The sequence below is a fragment of the Dipodomys spectabilis genome, unplaced genomic scaffold (genome assembly GCF_019054845.1).
Source record: "Dipodomys spectabilis isolate Male_0828 unplaced genomic scaffold, ASM1905484v1 ptg000002l, whole genome shotgun sequence".
NCBI classification, from domain to species: Eukaryota; Metazoa; Chordata; class Mammalia; order Rodentia; family Heteromyidae; genus Dipodomys; species Dipodomys spectabilis.
In genome coordinates, this window is record NW_024870679.1 from 43,215,224 (window position 1) to 43,236,673 (window position 21,450).

A 21,450-nucleotide genomic window follows, 5' to 3' on the forward strand; every position below is an offset into this window, starting at 1 on the left:
TTTGTCCGAATCTAACTGGAAAATTGTCCCTGCTAGGGCTGATGGGTCCAGATGGGGGGCCAGGCAACATCCGGTCCACTTTATGGATATTATTTAGCTTAGCTAACCTTTGGAAATGCCTCCTTCCCATTTCAAACCACTCCTTGACTGGAGATAAAACATAACCAACATCATTTTATATGCATAGCTGAGCTCACAAGAAAGCCAGATAAGTCCCTAGGGGACAAAAGCAAAGAAGAGACTGGAAAATCAGAATATGAACTGAATGCACCAATTCTGCAAACAGCCCCATGGAGGCGGGAGGTAGGAGCAGGGAACAGGGGCTGCTGGACTCAGTAACCAAAAGACCCCGCTTTTAACACATACTGGGCTGCAGGAGTGAGGCTCTGGGCTCACATTAAGCCCAAGTGAGAAGCAGAAATGGGAATCTCCGTAAACCTTTGATGAAACTATAGACTAGAATAAAAAGCACTCATCACTACAGGCCAATAACAAGGAGGAGGTACAGGAAAGGAGGCAAATCTCAGTCTGTGCCCACAGCCAGTCCTCCCACAGACGTAGAACTGTGTATTTGCATGGGCTCAAATGGCCCAAGATTAAAAATTAACATAAAGCAGTCCCAGACCAGGAATATTCTAACAGAAGCAACTGCAAAGTGTGTCCTAGGGGATCACATCCAACCCAAGCTGCTCAGGCCTCTTCTATAAAACGCTCCAGTGACGATGAGCTAGCAGTGTCTATTCAAGAGACATCTCTGACACTGTCCCCCCACAGCTTTGCCTCCTGGCATGTACACTCTTCTTTTGGAGCAAGGGCACTTATTGGCCCATTTCTTTTTTTGCTAGTTGTGGGCCTTGAACTCTGGGCCTGGCCACTGTCCCTCAGCTCTTCAGCTCAAGGCAACTGCTCTACCTCTTGAGCCACAGTGCCACTTTCGGTTTTCTGAGTGGTTTATTGGAGATAAGAGTCTCACGGACTTTTCCTGCCCAGGCTGGCTTTGAACCACAATCACTCAGATCTCAGCCTTCTAAGTAACTAGGATTACAGGTGTGAGCCCCCAGTGCCTGGCTCTTATTGGCCCATTTCTAATGAGTAGAATATGTCAGAAGAAGTGGTTTATCACTTCTAGGTTAGTGCTCGATCACCTGAGCCATACTTCTGGCCAGGATATCATTTCTGAAACCAGTATGCATAGTATGGCCAATCTCTTTCTCTTGTCTGTCTGTCTGTCTCTCTCTCTCTCTCTTTCTTCACTATGAGGAAGGTATGCTCTATGTTGTAAGCAGACTTAAAGGGAGTCTAATGTGGTAAGAAACTGCTGTCTCTGGCCAAAAGGCAATAAGGAGCTGAAGCTTACCTACTGTTTTATGCACAAATGTGGAAGGGTAATTTCCCCCAATCAAGTCTTAAGATTACTGCAGCCCTAGACATCACTGTTTTTCTGTTTGTTTGTTTTTGTCAGTCATGGGACTTGAACTCAAGGCCTGCACATTGTCCCTGAGCTCTTTTGCTCAAGGCTAGTGCTCTAGCACTTTGAACCAGCTCTACTTCCAGCTTTCTGGGGTTAACTGGAGATGAGAATCTCAGGGACTTTTCTGCCTGGGTTGGCTGTGAACCACAATCCTCAAACCTCAGCCTCCTAGGTAACTAATTACAGGTGTGAGCCACTGGTGCCTGGCCTGGCTATCACATTGGTTGAGACCTTCTGAGACACCTGTCCCAGGTTCAGGTTAACTAAGCCATGCTCTGATTCCTGATCTGAAGATACTGTTTTCTGAGTAATATATTATGTAACAATAGATAACTAATACAAACTATGACATCAACAAGAACTAAACTGCTATCAAATCATTGAAAATTCAGGCTTTATCTTTTACAGCAGCTAATGTTAGTTATAACAAAATCTCTTTTAAAAACTGTTTAACACAATTTTTTTCTTTTTTGAGATAGTGTCTTGCTACATTGCCTGGCTTGCTCTCAAACTCCTGGGCTTAAATGAATCCCCTGATTCAGTCTCCCAAGTAACTAGCACTACAAGTGTGCACCACTGTGCCCAAGTTGAAACTAAACTTAAAAGTTTTAAAACTTAAAAGAATAGAAAAACAAAAACTTTGGAGGAAAATTAGTAAAGTTTTTTTGGGGGGGATGAGGTTTCTAGAAATGAAACATGCCTGTGAAGTTAAAAAAAAAAAAACCTGAGTCACAACAGAAGAAAAAATGATTTACTAGAAGATGCATCTGAGCATCACATCATACCAAGAAGGCAGCATAGAGAGGCCTGAACAGATGGAAAACATGAAGAAAAGGGAGACTAAGAAACATGGAGGAAAGAATTAGAAGGTCCCACTTACAAGTAATAGGAGCTCCTGATGGAGAGATTATGCAGAATATGAGAGAAAGGCAATATTTAAAGAGATAATGACACTAGATAAGAATTTTCCAGATGAAAGGAGGAGGAGGAGGAGAAGCAGAAGAGGAGGAAGAGGAGGAGGAGGAGGAGAAGCAGAAGAGGAGGAAGAGGAGGAGGAGGAGGAGAAGCAGAAGAGGAGGAAGAGGAGGAGGAGGAGGAAGAAGAAGAAGAAGAAGCAGAAGCAGCAGCAGCGGCGGCGGCGGCAGCTAGAGAAACTTGATCACTCTGAAAATTGATCAAAGGCACACAAAAAGAGACAACTACCATGAAAATCAGTAACACTTGAGTAAGCACAGTGGGACTCTGCGGTACCCTTGCCTGAGGCTCTTCCCTTTGCCCAAGGGCCAGGCCTCCTGAAACCCAGCTGGAGTGTCAAGAAAAGGGAGGGCCAGCAGCCTGGTTGGGTTGAGTTTCAGTACTGTGTGGGGAAAACACTGGACTGAGACACTAAGTCTGTAGCAGAGAATTCCTGGGAATGAAACAGCCAAAAGGGCTTGATAACTTCTATATACATCCTGGGAAGGAGGCTGGGTGAAGGAACAGAGCAATGCAAGCCACCCACACATCTCTGGCTGGTAGAACCCATATTCATGTGCTGAAGAGCCACAAGAGAGCTGGATGATGAATCAAGTCCAGGGAAGGCCTGAAGACCAGCGGATGTTTTCTGTTCCCAAGCCACACACAGAACCAGAGGAAGAGAGAGGAAGCCTTCCTGGCCTCAGTATTTTTTTTTTTCGTCAGTGGTGGGGCTTGAACTTAGGGCCTGGGCACTGTCTCTGAGCTCTTTTGTTCAAACCTAACACTCTACCGCTCTTTACCACAGCACCACTTCCAGTTCTCTAGTGGTTAACTGGAGATATGAGTAACAGACTTTCCTGAACTGCAATCCTCAGATCTCAGCCTCCTGAGTAGCTAGGATGACAGGCGTGAGCCACCAGCACTTGGGTAAGGCCTCAAATTTTCTGAGTACAACTTCTGATCAATCTTTGAATACTAAGCTATACAGACACAGAAGCAAGCTCTCAGAAATGAAGCTTAAAAAGTATAAGAAAAAAAAAACTTGAGTGGAGACATCAGAAGACTGTATATTAAGCCAGGCACCGATGGCTCACGCCTGTTCAAAGCCAGCCCAGGCAGGAAAGTCCGTGAAACTCTTATCTTCAATAAACCACCAGCAAACTGGAAGTGGCACTGTAGCTCAAGTGGTAGAGCGCTAGCCTTGAGCTGAAGAGCTGAGGGACAGTGTTCAGGTCCAGAGTGCAAGCCCCACGACAACAACAACAAAAAAAAGAATGTATATTACGGGGAAGACAGAGTCCAAGAATTCAGTCCAAGGATTAACAAACAAATAAAGCAATAATGATCTTCAGAAGGGAAAAATTAAGAATCCAGAGTCACCACAATGTGTTCTCTAAAATGTTCAGCATTTAAAAACCTATGAGTCATGCAAATAAAGAAGTATGAATGTCCGAAAATATTGGTTTTATCAAGCAAAGTCTACAAAGTAGCTATTATGAACTAGTCAAAGAGCTAATGGAAATCATGTTAAAAGATTTAAAGGCACTCATGACAATAACAATTTCATGAATGCAAACCACAATGAAGAAGTGGAAATTAGTGGAAAGGGTCTCACTACATAGCCCCAGCTGGCCTCAAAATCTAGATCTTCTTGCCCCAGCCTCCCAAATATGATTACAGGTGTGTGCCACACATCTAACTTACTTTGTAAGAGAAACAAATGGATATTCTAGAGTGGGAAAGTGAAAACAGAAAATGTAAACATCAGCAGACGGGCTCAATGTAAGAAATGATCAGTAAACTTGGAAATGGATAAAAATATTTTATTATCCAATCTGAAAAATGGAGGGGGGGGGGAGAGGGAGAATTAAATAGAATGATCAGAACCTTAGAGATAAATGGGACAACATCAAACTACCAATACACATATAATGGGAGCCTCAGTAAAGAAGAGAAGGATGAAGAGAACATGGGATGAGGAGGAAGAGAAAAAACATTTAAGTAATAACGACTAAATTCTTCTTTGATTTCTAAACATTTATCTACAGATCACAGAAGTTCAATAAATCTAGAGTAAGCTGAACACTAAGAAAGACATTTTAGTCAAAATGTTAAAAGCTAACCAGGCACTGGTGGCTCACACCTGTAATCCTAACTACTCAGAAGACTGAGATCTGAAGATCACAGTTCAAAGCCAGCCCAGGGAAGGAATGGCCATAAGACTCGTCTCTAATTAATTACCAGAAAACTGGAAGTGGCACCATGACTCTAAGTGGTAGAGCACAAGCCTTGAACAAAAGAGTTCAGGGATGGTACCCAGGCCCTGAGTTCAAGCCCCATGACCAACAAAGTTGAGCAGTTTTTCCACTTATTTAACATCTTTGAAAGACAAAGCGTTTATACACACACACACACACACACACATATACATATATATTATACCATTTTTGGTTTAGACAAATGGTTAGGTTTATAATCTAGTCAGAGATCATTTATATAATATGATAAAGAAACGGGGAGAAAAGGAAGATATACTGCATCAATACTTCTATATTTATCAGAATTAATCTTATTTTGATAAGCTAAGATATACATTGTGGCTCCTAGTACAACTATTATGAAAAGAAATCAAATAGTGCAGTAAAAAAAATTACCTATTTAAGCTCATTAAAGTATTTATTTAACATAAAAGAGTTCAGTAAAAGATAAGCATATAGGGCTGGGAAGGTGGCTCAGTGGCAGAGCGCTTGCCTTGCATGCCTGAGGCCCTGGGTTCGATTCCTCAGCACCACATAAGCAAAAAGAAAAAAGCTGGAAGTGCCGCTGTGGCTCAAGTGGTAGAGCGTTAGCCTTGCGCTGAAGAGCTGAGGGACAGCGCCCAGGCCCAGAGTTCAGGCCCCACGACCGGAGCCCCCCCACCCCCCCCCCCCAAAAAAAAAGATAAGCATATGGGGCTGGGAAGGTGGCTCAGTGGTAGAGCGCTTGCCTTGCATGCCTAAGGCCCTGGGTTCGATTCCTCAGCACCACATAAACAAAAAGAAAAAAGCCAGAAGTGGCACTGTGGCTCAAGTGGTAGAGCGCTAGCCTTGCGCTGAAGAGCTGAGGGACAGCGCCCAGGCCCAGAGTTCAGGCCCCATGACCGGACCCAAAAAAAAAAAGCATATAAACAAAAAAGATAGGAGACTACACAACTATATTAGTATTTGCCTTAGATGTAAATGGAAAAAACATTTTCATTCAAAGGCAGAGACTGATTTTTTTTTTTTTTTTGGTCAGTCTTGGGGCTTGAACTCCAGGTATGGGCTCTGTCCCTGCTCTCTTAAGCTTAAGGCAAGTGCTCTACTGCTTGAGCCACAGTGCCACTTCCGGTTTTCTTTTTTTTTTTTTTTATGCTTCTGATGTTTATTTATTTGTTAAGCATTACATAGAATAATGCATAACCATTTAGCAAGAGCTGATGACTATAACTGAGTCATTTTTGCATCAATCAGGAAACTGCTTCCTTAATCAATGTTCTCCAAGCCCTTGGACACATAGTAACGGTTGACTCCAGAGACACGTCTATCTCTTTCCATTACAGCCCAGTGGTAAGGAAAATAGGTCATCCTTTTTTCCTTGCCTCCGTTACTGAACTTATGTATGTAAGAAGTGGACACTCCCGGAATGACCAGGCACACGCCCATGATGAGCAGTCCCGGGACAATCTCGAACCATATCCCGGACCAGTTATTTAGATCCAAATCCTTTCCTCCAACGCCTTAAAGGTGACCGAACTACGGTTACCTTCTCCGCAAACCCCGCGACACCACCCCACTTCCGGTTTTCTGAGTGGTTTATTAGAGATAAGAGTCTCACAACTTTCCTGCCCAGACTGGCTTTGAACCGTGATCCTCAGATCTCAGCCTCCTGAGTAGCTAGTATTATAGCTGTCAGCCACTGGTGCCTGGCTTCTCCAATTAGATTTTTTAAAAAATCAAGCTGGGTGCCAGTGACTCATGCCTGTTATCTTGCCTACTCAGGAAGCTGAAATATGAGGATTAGTTTGAAGCCAGCCTGGGCAGAAAAGTCTGTGAGACTCTTATCTCCAATTAACACCAGAAAACTGGAAGTGGCACTGTGGCTCATGGTGATAGAGCACTAGACTTGAGTGAAAAAACTCAGGGACAGTGCCCAGCCTCTGAGTTCAAGCCCTACAACCAGCCAAAAAAAAAAAGCAAGACCCAATTATTTGATTACCTACCTAGATTCAAAACACAAATGGGGCCTGGAGATATGGCTCAGGTGTTCAAGCACTTGCTTAATGAGTTCAAGGCCCTGAATTCAAATTCTAGTACCACACAAAAAAATAAACAAAGAGCTGAAAAAAATGTTCCATTCAAACAGTAATCAGAGAGAATTTTCCAAATTTGATGAGACATGAACCCTCAAGGAGCCACACACCCAAGATACTGTGGTAAAAATGTAGAACATCCAGGGGCTAGGAAGGTGGCTCAGTGGTAGAGCGCTTGCCTTGCATGCCCTAGGCCCTGGGTTCGATTCCTCAGCACCACATAAGCAAAAAGAAAAAAGCCGGAAGTGGCATTGTGGCTCAAGTAGTAGAGCGCTAGCCTTGAGCTGAAGAGCTGAGGAATAGCGCCCAGGCCCAGAGTTTAGGCCCCACAACTGGACCCCCCCAAAAAAAAAATGTAGAACATCCAAATCAAAATAGGATCTCAACAACAACCAAGAGGGAATGAAAATCTCCTGCAAAGGTAAATGCTTGATGGCAGACTTCTCAGAAGCAACAATAGAAGAGAGGTGACAAAGACATATCTTCAAAACACCAAGAGAGAATAAATGTTGGCTTGGAATTCCCCCAATGAGCTAAACTATATCAAATGAAGAGGGTAAAATGTATTTTTTATTAAAGTCTGCTACTAACAGTCCCTGAAAGGCTACTAAACTATATACTTTAGGAGTAAAGAATGGATATAAGAAGCTATCGTTATCAAGAAAGAAGGACAAGAGTATATATAATTTAGTACTAGCAGGGTAATAAGTAACAATAGGGGTTTGGAGGCATAGTAGAGGTAGTAGAACATCAACCAATGACTAAATACATCAGATACTGAGTTTGAGTGCCATTCATGGATAAAAGTAAGTAAGTAAATAAAAAGTAACAACAATAATAAAAACTAACTGGAGCCAGGAGCTGATGGCTTCCACTCAGAAAGCTGAGATCTGAGGATCACAGTTCAAAGTCAGCTCAGACAGGAAAGTTCATGAGAATCTTATCTCCAATTAACCACCAAAAAGGCAGAAGTAAAGCTGTGGCTAACATGGTAGAACACTAGCCTTGAGCAAAAATACACTCAGGAATAGTGCCCAGGCCCCGAGTTCAAGTCCCAAGACCAACACCAAAAATAAATTTTAAAAATGCATTACAGTACTCCATAAATTGATATACAACTTCGATGTATTTCCAAATTCTCAAATATATTTTAACCTTCTCAACATGCTTCCTCAAAATTGAATTTTATATTAAAATGAAATATAAAACAATTCTTACAAAGAGTAACAATGCTCACCAAATTTACCAAAAATCTATTCTCACTACAAAGTTACCATAATTAAGCAAGTGGTAATTGAATAAATACACTCATGTACACCAGTGGAACAGATCTGAAACATCACTATCCATGCATTTAGATAAATTAATCTTGACAACGGAGACAAAAAATTTCAATGAGGAAAGAAAACTCTTTCAACAAATGATGCTGGGGAAATGCAAAAGGGTGGAGTTGAACCCTTAATTCAAATCTCAAACCCATACCAAAAAATTAAAAACGGATTATGTACCTAAACGAAAACGTAGTATTAGTTTTCTCTTTTTTGGGGGGGGAGGGTCCGGTCATGGGCCTGAACTCTGGGCCTGGGCACTGTCCCTCAGCTCTTCAGCTCAAGTCTAGCGCCCTACCACTTGAGCCACAGCACCACTTCTGGCTTTTCTTTTCTGCTTATGTGGTGCTGAGGAATCAAACTCAGGGCCTCATACATGCAAGGCAAGCGCTCTACAACTGAGCCACCTTCCCAGCCCCTAATTTTCTGTGATCTTAGATTAGGCAAACCTCTCTGAAATTTTAGACCAAAAGCACAGTCAAGAAGAGAACATTTGATGAACTGTATCTCATCAAATTTAATATGCCATGTTCTTTGAACAACAATATAAAAACACAAGTCACTACATGGAAGAAACCATCCCAGCTGGCAAATGTATTTCTAGCATCCAGAATTGTGAGAAAATAATTTTTTGTGTGTGGCACTGAGGATGGAACCTGGGGCCTCAGGCATACCAGGCCAATACTGTACCACTGAGCTAGGAATACTCTTATCCAAAACCAAATTTTTGTTGCATTAAAAAAAAAGGGAAGGAAAGAAATCATCAAATTTAAAGTGTCCCGAGATCTTTCCCTTATGCAAAGGGAGGATAGAAAAACTGTCAGCTTCAGGCTGCTAAGTCAAGTACTCACATTAAAATTATGAGTAACCATAAAGATCAAAATAGAATATATAACTGTCAAACCAGGGCAGGATTTGGCAGGGAAAATAAAGAAAACTCAATCAGCCCAAAAGAAGGCAGCAAAGGAGTAGAAAAAGCATCACCCAAATGACACAAAACATGATAAACAGAAGGTACAAAATAAGATGCTAGAACTAGATCCAAACATATCAACAATCACAATAAATATAAATGTACACTTGATAAATTAGCAAATAGACATAAAACCAAATTTATAAATTACTTACAAAAAAACATACCTGAAACATAGGAGACCAAAAAAACCCTTTTTTCCAAAGATGGAAAAAGATGTTCTACCAAATACTAAACAAAATCACATCTGAGAGAAAAGTATTATTGGAGATACTAAAGGGACATCTCCCGTGCTTTAAATCTCTTTCTTCTTCTGTAAAGCAGGATTCCAAGCCACATCTCCCAGAGAAATATGTCAACTGTATATGCTGTTAGATAATGTAAAGTAGGAGGAGGAGAGAAGACGAGGAGGAGGAAGAGGAGGAGGAAGAGGAATAGGAAATGTTGGGGAGTGGTAAATTTTAATTTTAGAGTGTTTGGGAAAAGACCTGTGAGGAACTGGTCCATGGGAATGTTTGGGAAACAAACACATTGTGAAAAGTGCAAAGGTTGAAAGGCTGGAGCACTTTGTGCTGACTGAAGAGCAGAGAGAGGTTAGTGAGGCCAGAAGGAGACAAAGAAGAGGAACTCACAAGTAGCACTGGTCATATCATGTAGGACCTTACAAATCAGACTAAAAAGCCCTTGATGCTTGCTCTGAGCTAGGTGGAGACTTTAAGCAGAAAAGTGGATGATGTAGTTATATTTCTAAATGATCACTCTGGCTACCCAGAGTGCAGTCAGGCTGAACGTAGAAGACCAAATGAAAGGCAATGGGACCATCCAAACAAAAGGACATGGTGACTTGCAGTGGAGGTAGTAAGGGTGGTTGGATCCTACATATGTTTTGAAGGTGAGACCTACAGAATTTGCTGAAAGAGTGCATGTGGGATAAGACAGAGAGGGAGTGGGGGTAAGACAGACAGACAGACAGACAGGCAGATAGACAAGGCAGACAGACACAGACAGACACAAACAGAAAGAGGAGACAGACTAACTTCATAGACTGAGAGTATAGCTCAGTGGCAGATCACATATTTAACATGTACAAGTTCCTGAATTTGATTCCTAACACAAAAATATAAAAGTAAGGATAAGAAAAGGAAAAGGAGCCAGGCACCAAAGGCTCACACCTGTAATCCTAGCTACTAAGGAGGCTGAGATCTGAGAGATCGTGGTTCAAAGCCAGCCTAGGCAGGAAAGTCTGTGAGATGCTTATCTCCAATAAACCACCAGAAAACCAGAAGTGGCGCTATTGCTCAAGCAGTAGAGCACTTGCCTTGAGCTGAAGAGCTGAGGGACAACACCCAGTCCCAGAGTTCAAGCCCCACGACGGACAAAAAAAGAGGAAAAGGAGAATGTTAACTTCAGGCTTTTAGACTGGAAGTCCAAGAAGAATAAAGTTGTCATTATCAGAAGACAGGGACTGGAACATGGACTTGGGGAAGAGGGGGCTCATCAACTTACTTCTGAGCACATTAAGGTCTAGATGTCCAGTGGACGAGCAATGAGATTTCAACATACAGTTCCATATACAGGAGGGCTGGGCTGCAGTTATGCATTCGGGAGTCATCAGGCTTTCAGTAATATTCAAAGCTATGAGCCTGGATGAGATCACCTAAGCAGTGGGCGTAGAAAGCAGTCTAGGGACTGAGCTCTGGAAAACTTGGGTACTGAAATCCCGGGGAGCTTTCAAGTACCCAAGACACAGTAAACAAAGAAGGGATGGGTGAGGGAGGGAGAATCTAGAGGCACTGTTATCCCCAAAAGTGTTTCAGGAAGGAAGGAGATCTATTGACAGTGTTAGATGCTGCCAATGGGTAGAGGGATACAAGCCTAAGCATTAACTAGTGGGTTTAGCAGCGCAGTCTGGCCTGATGTGAAAAGACAGCCATGCCAATCAGATTCCCAGATTCCGGAGATGTAACAAAGAAAGACTGAGAGACTGCTGTTGCCAACAATGGGGGCCAATGCGGACAGTCTTAAGGGAGGCTTTTTTGCATTGCTTCTTTTCCCCCAGCAAACAGTAAAAATAGCTAACCTTTATTGAGTGCTGGCTATGTGCCAAGAACACTATTATGATGCCTATTTTTAAATAAGGAAAGTGGGGCTCAAAAAGTCAAGTAACTTGCCCTAGGTCACTCAGCTGGTAAGTCATCTAAGCTGGAATTCAACCTTACATCCTGTATTTAATTACTAAACTACCACCACCTTTATAAATTCAGGGGTAAGTCTGTACTTAGGTAAGAAACTCATCTTTATATCAATTTGGATACTTATGTAGGAATACTATATTTCACTGAATGTTCACCAACTATCTTACAGCTAGCTATCACTACTACTGTCGTTTTGAAGATGAGAACTCAGAGGTATTGAGAGGTAGGGTCTCTTGCTTGTGGTCCCAAAAGACAAACAGAACTCAGGCCCAGATGGTCTCAAAGACTGAGCTTGGCCTCTATGCCATTTGTACCCATCAATCATACCCTTTGCATGGGGTGGGCACAGAGCAGTTAGGCCTGGAGAAGTCTAGGCAACCCCAGAGAACTAGTCCTGTCCTTCCTTGCAAGGTCATCTTCTCAAAGACATCTTGTGGGTTTCAAAGATGTGATTCCCAGGGGCTTCCCAGTCTAAGGCAGTACTGGGTCCCAAGGCAGGTTTCTGGGTCTCCCCAGAACCACACCTGACTTCTCTCCAGGGACACAGAAAGGTAGGCTGAATGTGGAACAGAATCCCCTTGCCCACTCTTCCCTCCAGGTGTACCGGGCCTCCTCCTACCTGTCCAGTGGTGAGGGAACGGCTATAGCCAGGGATGGAGCTCCGAGGATGGATCCGGGGTGGGACACAGCAGCTGGAAAAGGCCAAAATGCCAGTCAGAATGGGGGGTCTGTTAGGAGGATGGGGAGAAGGCCTCTGACATTCAGTTCTTTGAAAAGCCCAGGCAAGTCTGGGCAGGGATTCCTTCCCCAAAGACACTTATGCAGGAACTGTGGCAGGGGTATACCCAGCCCTTTACATGAGGCAGAGTGAGACACCCCAGTGAACCCTAAGCAGGACTGCCCAGCGGGAGCCCGCTCCACACTCAGCTCTGCAGAAGCCCAGTATCAGCTTCCTGACCCTTATCCCTGGTCACCACCACCACCACCCCTTCCGCCACCCCCAGTTCTTACTTGATTCGAGCTGTGTCCACACTGGAGGAGCGGCGGGAGGCAAAGCGCCGGGCGAGTGCTTTGGGAGACGTCTTGGGGCTGCCATCCGAGTCTCCGCTCTCCTCATCCCCCATGGCTTTGATGTAGCTGCCGCTCCGCATCCTGCGGCAGGGGATCTCCCCATCCTTGCCACCCGTGGGGTAACCCCCCCAGTCGTCTTGTGGCACCTGCAGGGACAAGGGCCTCTGTCTCTCAGACATGTCAATCTCGAGCTCAGGATCCTCTTGCCCACTGCCAGTGGGAGGTGCTCTCTCGGGCTGGAACAGACCACACTCAGGAACAGGCAGCGGAGAACTGGGAGAGGAAGTGTCTCTCCGGCTGTCCACTGAGATCTCCCTTACAAGAGATGCTGCATCATCCTCCCAGGACCTTTGCCACTTAATTGAGGGCCACCTAGAACAGCTAGTGTTTTGACATGCCAGGTACCAGGAGGCTGAAGATCAGAGGTCTAAGTGACCTGTGTCAATCACATTCCCATCAGGGAAGCATCACCTGACCTCAGTCACCTTTTACTCCTGCTTCTCCCTCGATCCTTTTAGCCTGTTTACATCCTACATCCTCTGACCCCCACACCCCCACTACCTCCCATCCCTTGAGGAGCCACAGAGAGCATTAGGCAAGGAACACATCATGTTAGGAAGGAGCTCTCAACAGTCCAGACAGAAGCTGGCTAGATAATGGAGGGCCAGGAGCAGGGCAGGGGTTCAAGTGGCGGGAGGGAGACCAATTAGGAGCTGAGGTTGCTATCCAAGCAAAGGATGCAGAGGCCTAAATTAAGACAATGACAATGAGGGGAAGAGGAGGAGATGGAGATGAGAGGTGTTAAGGAGCACAGCTAGCCTGATTAGCTGTGGGAGAAGGAAGAGGTGGTGGGGAGGAGTTGAGGATGACTGTGAGGCTGATGGCTGAGGACCTGAGGCGGGTGCTTGTCGTTCACAGAGCCACAGAACCCCAGAGAAACAGATTTGAGGTTCATGTCTGAGCACCTTGAGTTTGACATAGAATTGCTGAGCTGATGGTTGGATATCTGATTGTGGGGAGATCGAGGCTGAGGGCAAACGTGGGAGTCATGGATGGTAGATGATCAATAGGAGTGATCTATAGGCAATCCAGGGAAGAGAAGAGAGATCTAAGAGAGATTGGCTGACATTTAAAAAGGGACTGCAAAGAAGAGAAGCCTGTGAAGACACCTGAGAAGGAGTGGGCAGAGGGGTAGGAGGGAAGTCAGGAGAATGCCATGTCACAAAAACAGGAGACGTTTCAAGAATAAAAGGAGTCGATTATGTCAAATGCCACAGTGCGCTCAGAGGTTAGTGACTTGGGCTCAGGAGTTAGGAGATCCCTGTGCAAATTCTGGTGCCATGACTTGCTAACAGGTAAACCTGGACAAAACCGATTAAGTTCTAAGTACCTGATTCCCTATCTGTGAGTTGGCAATGGTAATTATACCACACTAGAGGATTGGTGGCACAGGTAAGTAAGCCAATTCAGGGTTCAGAACATAGAAAGCGATCCATAAATATTAACTCTTATTACAGCCATTGAAGGGGACACTCTCTGGGGACAGCTCTCCAGAGGACACTGATGACCACTTGAGCCAGTGCCAGTGTGCTCTGGAGAATGGAGTTGTAGAAGTTTTAGGCAAACTGGAGGAGGTAATTGAAGGAAAGTAAAGAGAAAAGTCTGTGCTCTAAGAAATTGGGAAAGAAGAGAAGACAGGAAGTAGAAGGGCTGAGGATGAGGAAAGATGTTTTAGGATGAAATCAACTTTTCAGTTGATCACCAATGGTTCACACTTATAATCCTAGCTACTCAGGAAGCTAAGATCTGAGGATCAAGGATTAAAGCCAGGCTGGGCAAGAAAGTCTGTGAGACTCTATCTCCAATTAACCATCAAAAAGCTAGAAATAGAGTTATGGCTCAAGTGGTAGAGCATCAGCCTTAAGACAAAAAGCTAAATGACAACTCAAGGCCCTGAGTTCAAGCCGTGGTTTCTCACACACACACACACACACACACACACACACACACACACACTTCACACACACACACACACACACACACACACACACAAGCAATTTTCCTTGTCTGTGAGCTGGTAATGGCAATTAGAAGTGAGGAAATCTGCAAGCCCTGGTGGAGAGGTCAGCCTAAGAGGGGAGTCCTGCCTTGATCTCTGAGGGAGCCCATGATGGTCACCTACACTGTGAAGGATAAGGTATAAGTGAAAGCAAAAGAGAGGGTTGGGGAGGCAGTGAAGATTTTAAAATGTTGGAAAGAAGAGGACAAGGGTATCTCAGAGCGGGGGGGGGGGGGGGGGGAGAGGGAGAGGGAGAGGGCGAGGGAGAGGGAATGCAAAGCTCAGGTCAACATACAGTTCAAAAGCAAGGTGAGGCTGGAGAATGGACAGGGGATACTATGAGAACAGGAAATGAGTGAAGAGACCTCAGGGAGGAACAGAGCTCTGCAAGTAGCCAGGGATCCAAGAACAGGGATCCAGGGAACAAGAACCCAATGAGTAAAGAAGGAATCAGAAAAGGTATGAGAGAGGGCTGCTGTCTCTGTGAGAGACACTGCATCTGTAAAGGGGTTGGAAGTCTACCACAGTGGATGGGGCCGGCTTCCCCTGCTTTTGTGCGAGGGAGCACCAGGCTATCTGGGAGGTTCCTACAGCCCCCTCATTTTCGCCAAAATGGGCTCAGACTTTCTGATCCTAAGAGGACCATCGTCCCCTATGCCCCAAACTCTACAGACAGGAACAGTGGGCACGCCAGCAGATGGGACAGCCAGGACATGCTGTGCCACGCTGCAGGGCTCCCACTCCACAGCTACTGCAGAGCAACTTGCTCCTCTGCAGGACACTGTGAGATGCATGTTAAAAAGGAAGCCCCCAGGGAGGTCAAGGCAGCCCTGGAGAAGCAGCTGAGAGAAGGAAAATGGTGGCAAAACTCCAAGGCTGGCAAAGGCTTGCTTATAGGAGAGGAAGGGTGGGTGTTCCTTCTCTGTACCCTTCACTTGTCAGCACCTCCCTACCCAGGGAAGGGGCAACCCAAGGCCAACCTACAAGTCTCAAATACTAGAAGTCACTTCCTGCTTTCTACGATGGCCTGATTTGCTCCCTTGGGTTTCTGTGAGCGGTCCCAGTGAATTACTTACTAGCAAAGCCAATGGCAAGCAAAAGACTCATACAGCTTCTCTTCTCCAGACTTCTGAACTCACTATAGACACTTCCAGGAACACCTTTCATTCAAGCCCAACTAACTCCAACTCTTCCACTGAGATTCAACTCGGGGGACTTTCCTCTTAGAAACGTTGCCAAGCTACGCTGGCCACCCACCACCAGGTAAATGAGGGGCTTCAATTGTATCCCCTTGATGGCCAGGGTTCTCTTCTATCTCAGCCTACCATAATGTGTGTGTGTGTGTGTGTGTGTGTGTGTGTGTGTGTGTGTGTGTGTTCCATCTGCTTCCTGATCGATCCCCTCAAAACTGTGAGCTCTCATTGGCAGCATTTATGCTTACATCTCTGTATCCACAGCACCCAGGAGATGCTCACTGAATGAATGGGGATTAACTATCTAAGAGGAATGTTAGCTTGGGAGAAAACCCTAAACCTGCTGGATCTCCAGAACTAAAACTGCAGGAGAGCTCATGAAAACAGTATGGGCTGAGGGCTCTAGAAGAAGGGGTCAGAACTCCTAGCCCCACCAGCAGAGCTTCCGAGGTGATAAGACATGAAGAAAGTGGCAACTCAGCCTCATTTGTAGCACCCATTCTCCAGAAACCCTGCCTGGGATAGTATCAAGGCTCAGCCTTGAACTGGTGTGTCTCTAGCCCAAGAAAACAAGTGAAACAGACTCCCATAGTTACAAGGACTATATGGAGTCCAGAAAGACAATAAATATGCCTCAGCAGAGGCATAAACTGACCTCCACATTCCAACAATATCTGGACCACCCAGATTTAAGAAGAAAAGGTCTGGAAAAGGCCTAGAAGCAAGACAACTGCTTTCCAACTGCCCACCTCCAAGCTCAAGAGCAGCTACAGCCAGAGAGCATTACCCATCCTGTCCGCTGCCTTCCTCAACCACATTCTGCCTCTAACCAAAGACAGAGGCCAGCAGAGCTTGTTCAAGAGGTCAAGGAGAAATCTTCCTGACACTGATACACATCACCAGAAGCAGAGGCCACTGCCCTTCATTGGACAAATGGAAAAATCCAGGCCCCGAAGGGGGTCCAGAGTATCACAGTGAAGGCAAAGCTGAGCTGCCCTGCATCTAGTCCCTCCGTCATCTCAGGGACAGCTGGCTCCCAGCCAACCATTCTCATTGTTCCCTGGCTGACAAGCCTGGTACGGGCTGAGAACCCTGTTCCCCACCCCCACAAAGCCTCACCTGCAGGTAGTGATAAGTCCTGGCTTTGGCCTTGGCCTCTGGACCCAGGAGCCCTTTGCTCGGCCCAGGCCCTGGGTATCCATCCCGGCCCTGGCTGACCATCATGGTATGCCAGGCACTTCGCTTGACAGATTGTCCATCCAATGACATGGACATGCCAGTGCAGGCAAGGCAGCGGCCTTCAGACCCGCCTGAGCGCCCCTTGAAGCTCAAGTCTCGGTAGGACCCATCTGGAGCCTCCAGGCAGAAGGGACCACCAGGCTCCCCGGGGGGCCGCCCCCCTGCCAGGAAGCCGCTATCACTGTCCAAGTTGTCATCAGAGCTCCACCAGCCCGTGGCCTTGGTCTGGTGCCGCCCATCCCCCTTTCGGTCCTTGCTCTTGCTCCTCTTGCCATGTCGAGACTGGTGGTGGTGGTGATGGTGGTGGTGATGGTGGTGGTGGGAGGTGTGGGGGCCTCCAGATCCAGGACCAGGGTAGCTGTCTCCTCCAGAGCTACTTCTTCCCTCGGCCTTGGGCCCATTATAGTCCCGCTTCCCAGGCGCCTCCAAAGAATGGGACTTGGCAAAAAGCTTCTGCACAGAGTGAACCAGATGCCGAATTCGGCTAGGGCTTTCACTCCGGGGCTCAGGGGCAGTGCCAGACCCTGGCCCTGACCCAGGCCCAGCTCCTGCAGGACCACGCTGGTATGGTAGTGTATGGAAGCCATCTTGCTGAACGGGCAACTGCTTTTCAAACTGATCCAGGAGTGTAGGAGGCAAGCGGGGGGCACCCTTGCCCTGTGGGTGGCCCACACAGTCTTCACAGGTGTCGAAGGGGCCCTGGCCAGGGTACATCCTGGGGAAGGTACTACTGCCTCCCCCAGCCCCAGCCCCCCCTGACCCTCCCTCAGGGCCTATCGACGGCCCTTCACTCAGGCTCAGGGGCCCTTCTGGAGAAAGGTGTCCCAGGCCAGCTCTTGGAGCACAGAAGCGGGGCTCAGTAGAGAAGACCTCCCTGGAGCCCAGCAGGTACGGGGCCCTGGCAGCTGGGCCCACGTCCATATGCTGTTGGTCAGCAAAGCGGGCTGGGCGGGGATGGCTGCCTCGGTCGCCATGGTAACCCCTCATGGCCTCAGCAAAGGCTCTTCATAGTGTTGGGGGCCAGGCCCCAGGAATCTCCTGGGAAAACAGGGAGAAAAAGGATTCAGACTGAACAACAGTCACCTTCATCTAAAACCCATCTTTTCTTGGCAATCTTGTATCCCTATAGGTAATGCTTATCAATTCATTGTGATTAATTGTACTATCTTAACACAAATGGGTTGTAAAGTCCTTAGAACAGTCATAATAGACAAAGACACAGGGCAAAAAATAATCCCGTCATTCATCAACTGCTGCAAATTTGATAAATACTTATAAGAGGAAATGCATGCAGCCAAATGGGTTTTTAAATATCCTTAGATTATCAGGAACAAAAAAAAGAGACCCAAGCAGACAAACAAAATAATCAAAGAAACCAGTCATTAGGTGGACTCATTTTTAACAAGTTGGATTTAAATAAACTGGTCCAGAGCCATCAGTGTGTCTCAGTCTTACCCCATACCCCACTGCTGCAGAAGCCAGGCCTGTGATAAGAACAGTGGACTCAAATATACACACACAAAATTCCACCCAAGTTCTTCCTTCCACACCCCACTCCTCCCATCAAGCTATAGGTTTATGCTCCCTCCACTTGGGCTAAGATAGGAAGGAAAAACCTGAGGGAAGACTCCTTCCTTTCCTAGGTTCCAAATATTCCCCCAATGAAATTTCCCCTTTTGCCTTTTAACCCTCTCCCACAGTCCCTTTCCATGGTAGGGAAGTCACAGAGGAAGGAAAGACATAAAGGAGGAAGGCTGGCTACGCAAGGTACATTTGAATCCAGCCTGGGCATGGAACTCAGGAGTTCCTCCTCTCAGGAACAGTGGACTAGTGAAATGGGAGGCTGATAGAGAAGCAGCTCTGGAGCCAATGCCCCCCGGCCCTCACCCCAGGCTTTCCCAGGCTACAGGACAGAGAGGTCAGCTCTCAGCAAGAGCTGCCGCCAATCAGTGCTTCAGGAGCTGCCAGGACAGGAGCTATGGCAGGAGGGGGTGACAGCAGGAGGGACAGGGACGGAGGATCTGGCAGACGGAGCCCTCCCTCATCCCAGACCAGCTCTTGGGCCATCTGCTGACTAGGAGGGGATGACAGCTTCAAAGACTCCAGACAGTAGCACCTCTAAGATTCAGTCTCCCAACCTCCTCTCCCCACCCCCACCCCCCACCCGCTTCAGACTTCTTACAAATCCTGCTCATGGCTCATCTCCTACTATTTCCCCAATACTTGCAATCGTGTAATGTAGCTATTTTTCACACTTACTATGAGAAAATAGAGCTCAAGCTGGGAAGGTGGCTCAGTGGTAGAGTGCTTGCCTTGCATGCATGAGGCCCTGGGTTCAATTCCTCAGCACCACATAAGAAAAAAGAAAAAAGCCAGAAGTGGTGCTGTGGCTCAAGTGGTAGAGTGCTAGCCTTGAGCCTTGAGCTGAGGGACAGTGCCCAGGCCTAGAGTTCAGGCCCCATGACTGGACCCCCCAAAAAAAAAGAAAGAAAGAAAGAAAGAAAATAGAGCTCAAAACCCATGAGGTCACAAAACCAGTGAAGTGGGTGGTGAAGATTCAAGCCTAGGTTATTTGGATTTGGGAATCTGAATGTAATCCCCATCTCCCAGACTTCCCTACCACTCACCATCTGGGATGTTCCATCCTTGATGTCAGGATCCCCACCACCGGGAAGAATCCTAACTTCAGAAGGCTCAGGACCACTGGCTCCTGACAAGAGAACAGGAGGTCAGCAAAGGGGAAATTGCAGTCTCCTAGAGTCCTCAGGAGACAGGTCTCTGGCCCTGACAGTTTCCCTTCCCAACCTCCCTCTCCCTCCCCCAGCCCCAATACCAGGACTGATTGGATGCCCTATGATGCAGAGCCTTCAGACCCCCCCAGGGAAATAAAGTTGGCTTCATTATGCAAATACATGCAAATTAGCTCACAGGTTGGACTACCTCCAACTGCAGGTGTCTGTGTGATCTGTCCATGGTGCTGAGCCACAGCATTTTCTTTGCCCTTAAATATGGCTGTTCCACAGACATTTGTTGAGTAGATACCATGAGTAAGATTCTGAATGAGAAGTATATAGAGGTCATTTATGTGTGATCTTTGCCCTCAACAAGTCTATAATCCAACAGGGGAACAAGCTCTCACCCGTGACAAGAGTTATTTTTAAGTCCCTATATTTTTGTGCAAGCCGTTTCCTAGAATCTCTTTTCATCTGCATCCAAACTCTCCTCCTGGCTAATACTCATGTTAAACCTTGTCTTCCCCTTAAGACTTTCTGTGCTCTTTATTCTGAGAGATGCCTCTCCATTGGGCTTTTACAATGCCCTGGGACCACTATGGAAGTAGCCATTATACTACACTGAACTTCAGCATTTCTCTCCTCATGGTTAGAAACTAAATCCTAATCATCTCTAACATCTAACCTATGGCTTGACCAGAGCTGGTCTATAATTAACATTCACTGAGTAGATGAATAAATGACTGTGTCAGAGAGAGGTGCCAAAATGTTAAGTTACCTCAGATCAAGATCAGATTCAGTAGAGAGAAATCAAGGAAGACATCTCAGTGCCAAGGGTATTTGAATTGAAATAGAAGATGATTGTGTGTTCCACAGACAATGGTGGATAATTACCAATGAAAACCTTAGAAGACACAAGGCTGAAGAGGTGTGTAAGTCAGGAATTCTAGAGGGGTGGGCTGGGAAAGTTCCAGTAGACAAGGTTTGGAAAATATGGGGAAGGAGAGAAAGAATTATAAAGGAAGACGACTCTGAAGATTGCAGCAGCCGTGACTAGAAGACTAATGATGCCATTATTAGACACAGGGATGTCAGAAAAAAGAGCGAGTTTTGCAAGCATGATTAATAGTAGTGGAAGAGACATAGACATCAGGAAGAACTTCCTGACCCTGAGGAATGTGAGGAAGACTGGGGAAGCTCCTGAGAATCTTCCACAGAGAGGAGGGTAAGACATGCCCAGTGCCCCACCCACTCTAGATCCTGAACCAGAAGAACTATTAGTTATCTAGCCTGCAGGGAGACTAAACTGACTTCAACTGCCTGGTCCTATGATAATTCTCCCTTTCTAGGGTACAGGGGTGACTTCAGACCAAGATGGCTGCCTCTCAAGCACTTAGAAGCATCTCCTCTCCTTGGATAGGTTTAATAAACCAGTCTCACCTCTAGGACACATGCTTCTCTTGACACATGTCTGAGACTCATAACACAAAGGCCATTTTGACAGAAGCCTGCATCATCCCTTTTGCTTTGTCGGTGGTCATGTCAAGCTGGAACCTCACTGAGCTTCCCAACTGTGGGTATTTCCAGGTGTTCTCTGCCCCCAGCTTCACACAAGTGCCACTGCTGAGCCACCAAGCTGCCATGAAGATCTGTCAAAATTGTTCATAAATATCAATCCAGGTTTTCCCAGTTCTAGTTCAGAGAAGAGCCCCTGTGATTGCTCCTCTCCAGAAAGAACCCTCCCATGGCCTGATCCACATCCTACAGGCCAGAGGTGTATGATACCAGACAGCTGACCTAACTTGCCTAAGCCTAATGATATCTGCTTATCTATCATCCCAGACTTTAACAAATATCAAAGGACACAATGCCTAAGAAACCACTTTATAAACTCAAAGGTTA

At 46.1% G+C, this 21,450-nt stretch overlaps 2 protein-coding genes across 2 annotated transcripts in view; both read right to left on the bottom strand.

Moving 5' to 3' along the window:
* Positions 1 to 21,450, bottom strand: part of Dlgap3 (DLG associated protein 3) — a 68,196-nt gene that overhangs the window by 26,627 nt on the left and 20,119 nt on the right. Inside the window, exons 2-5 of the mRNA XM_042678342.1 lie at positions 19,444 to 19,526; positions 16,697 to 17,854; positions 12,266 to 12,471; positions 11,874 to 11,946 (exon numbers count right to left, since the gene is read on the bottom strand). Of these exons, the coding sequence (XP_042534276.1) occupies positions 11,874 to 11,946; positions 12,266 to 12,471; positions 16,697 to 17,803 (1,386 nt within the window). The 5' untranslated portion in view covers positions 17,804 to 17,854; positions 19,444 to 19,526. The remainder of the gene's footprint in view (positions 1 to 11,873; positions 11,947 to 12,265; positions 12,472 to 16,696; positions 17,855 to 19,443; positions 19,527 to 21,450) is intronic.
* Positions 5,812 to 9,897, bottom strand: LOC122108040 (NADH dehydrogenase [ubiquinone] 1 alpha subcomplex subunit 1-like). Its single transcript, XM_042680007.1, has 2 exons — positions 9,828 to 9,897; positions 5,812 to 6,185 (listed from the first exon to the last, which is right to left on the bottom strand). Exons 1-2 carry the CDS (start codon positions 9,895 to 9,897, stop codon positions 5,932 to 5,934), a joined length of 324 nt encoding a protein of 107 aa, XP_042535941.1. The 3' UTR covers positions 5,812 to 5,931.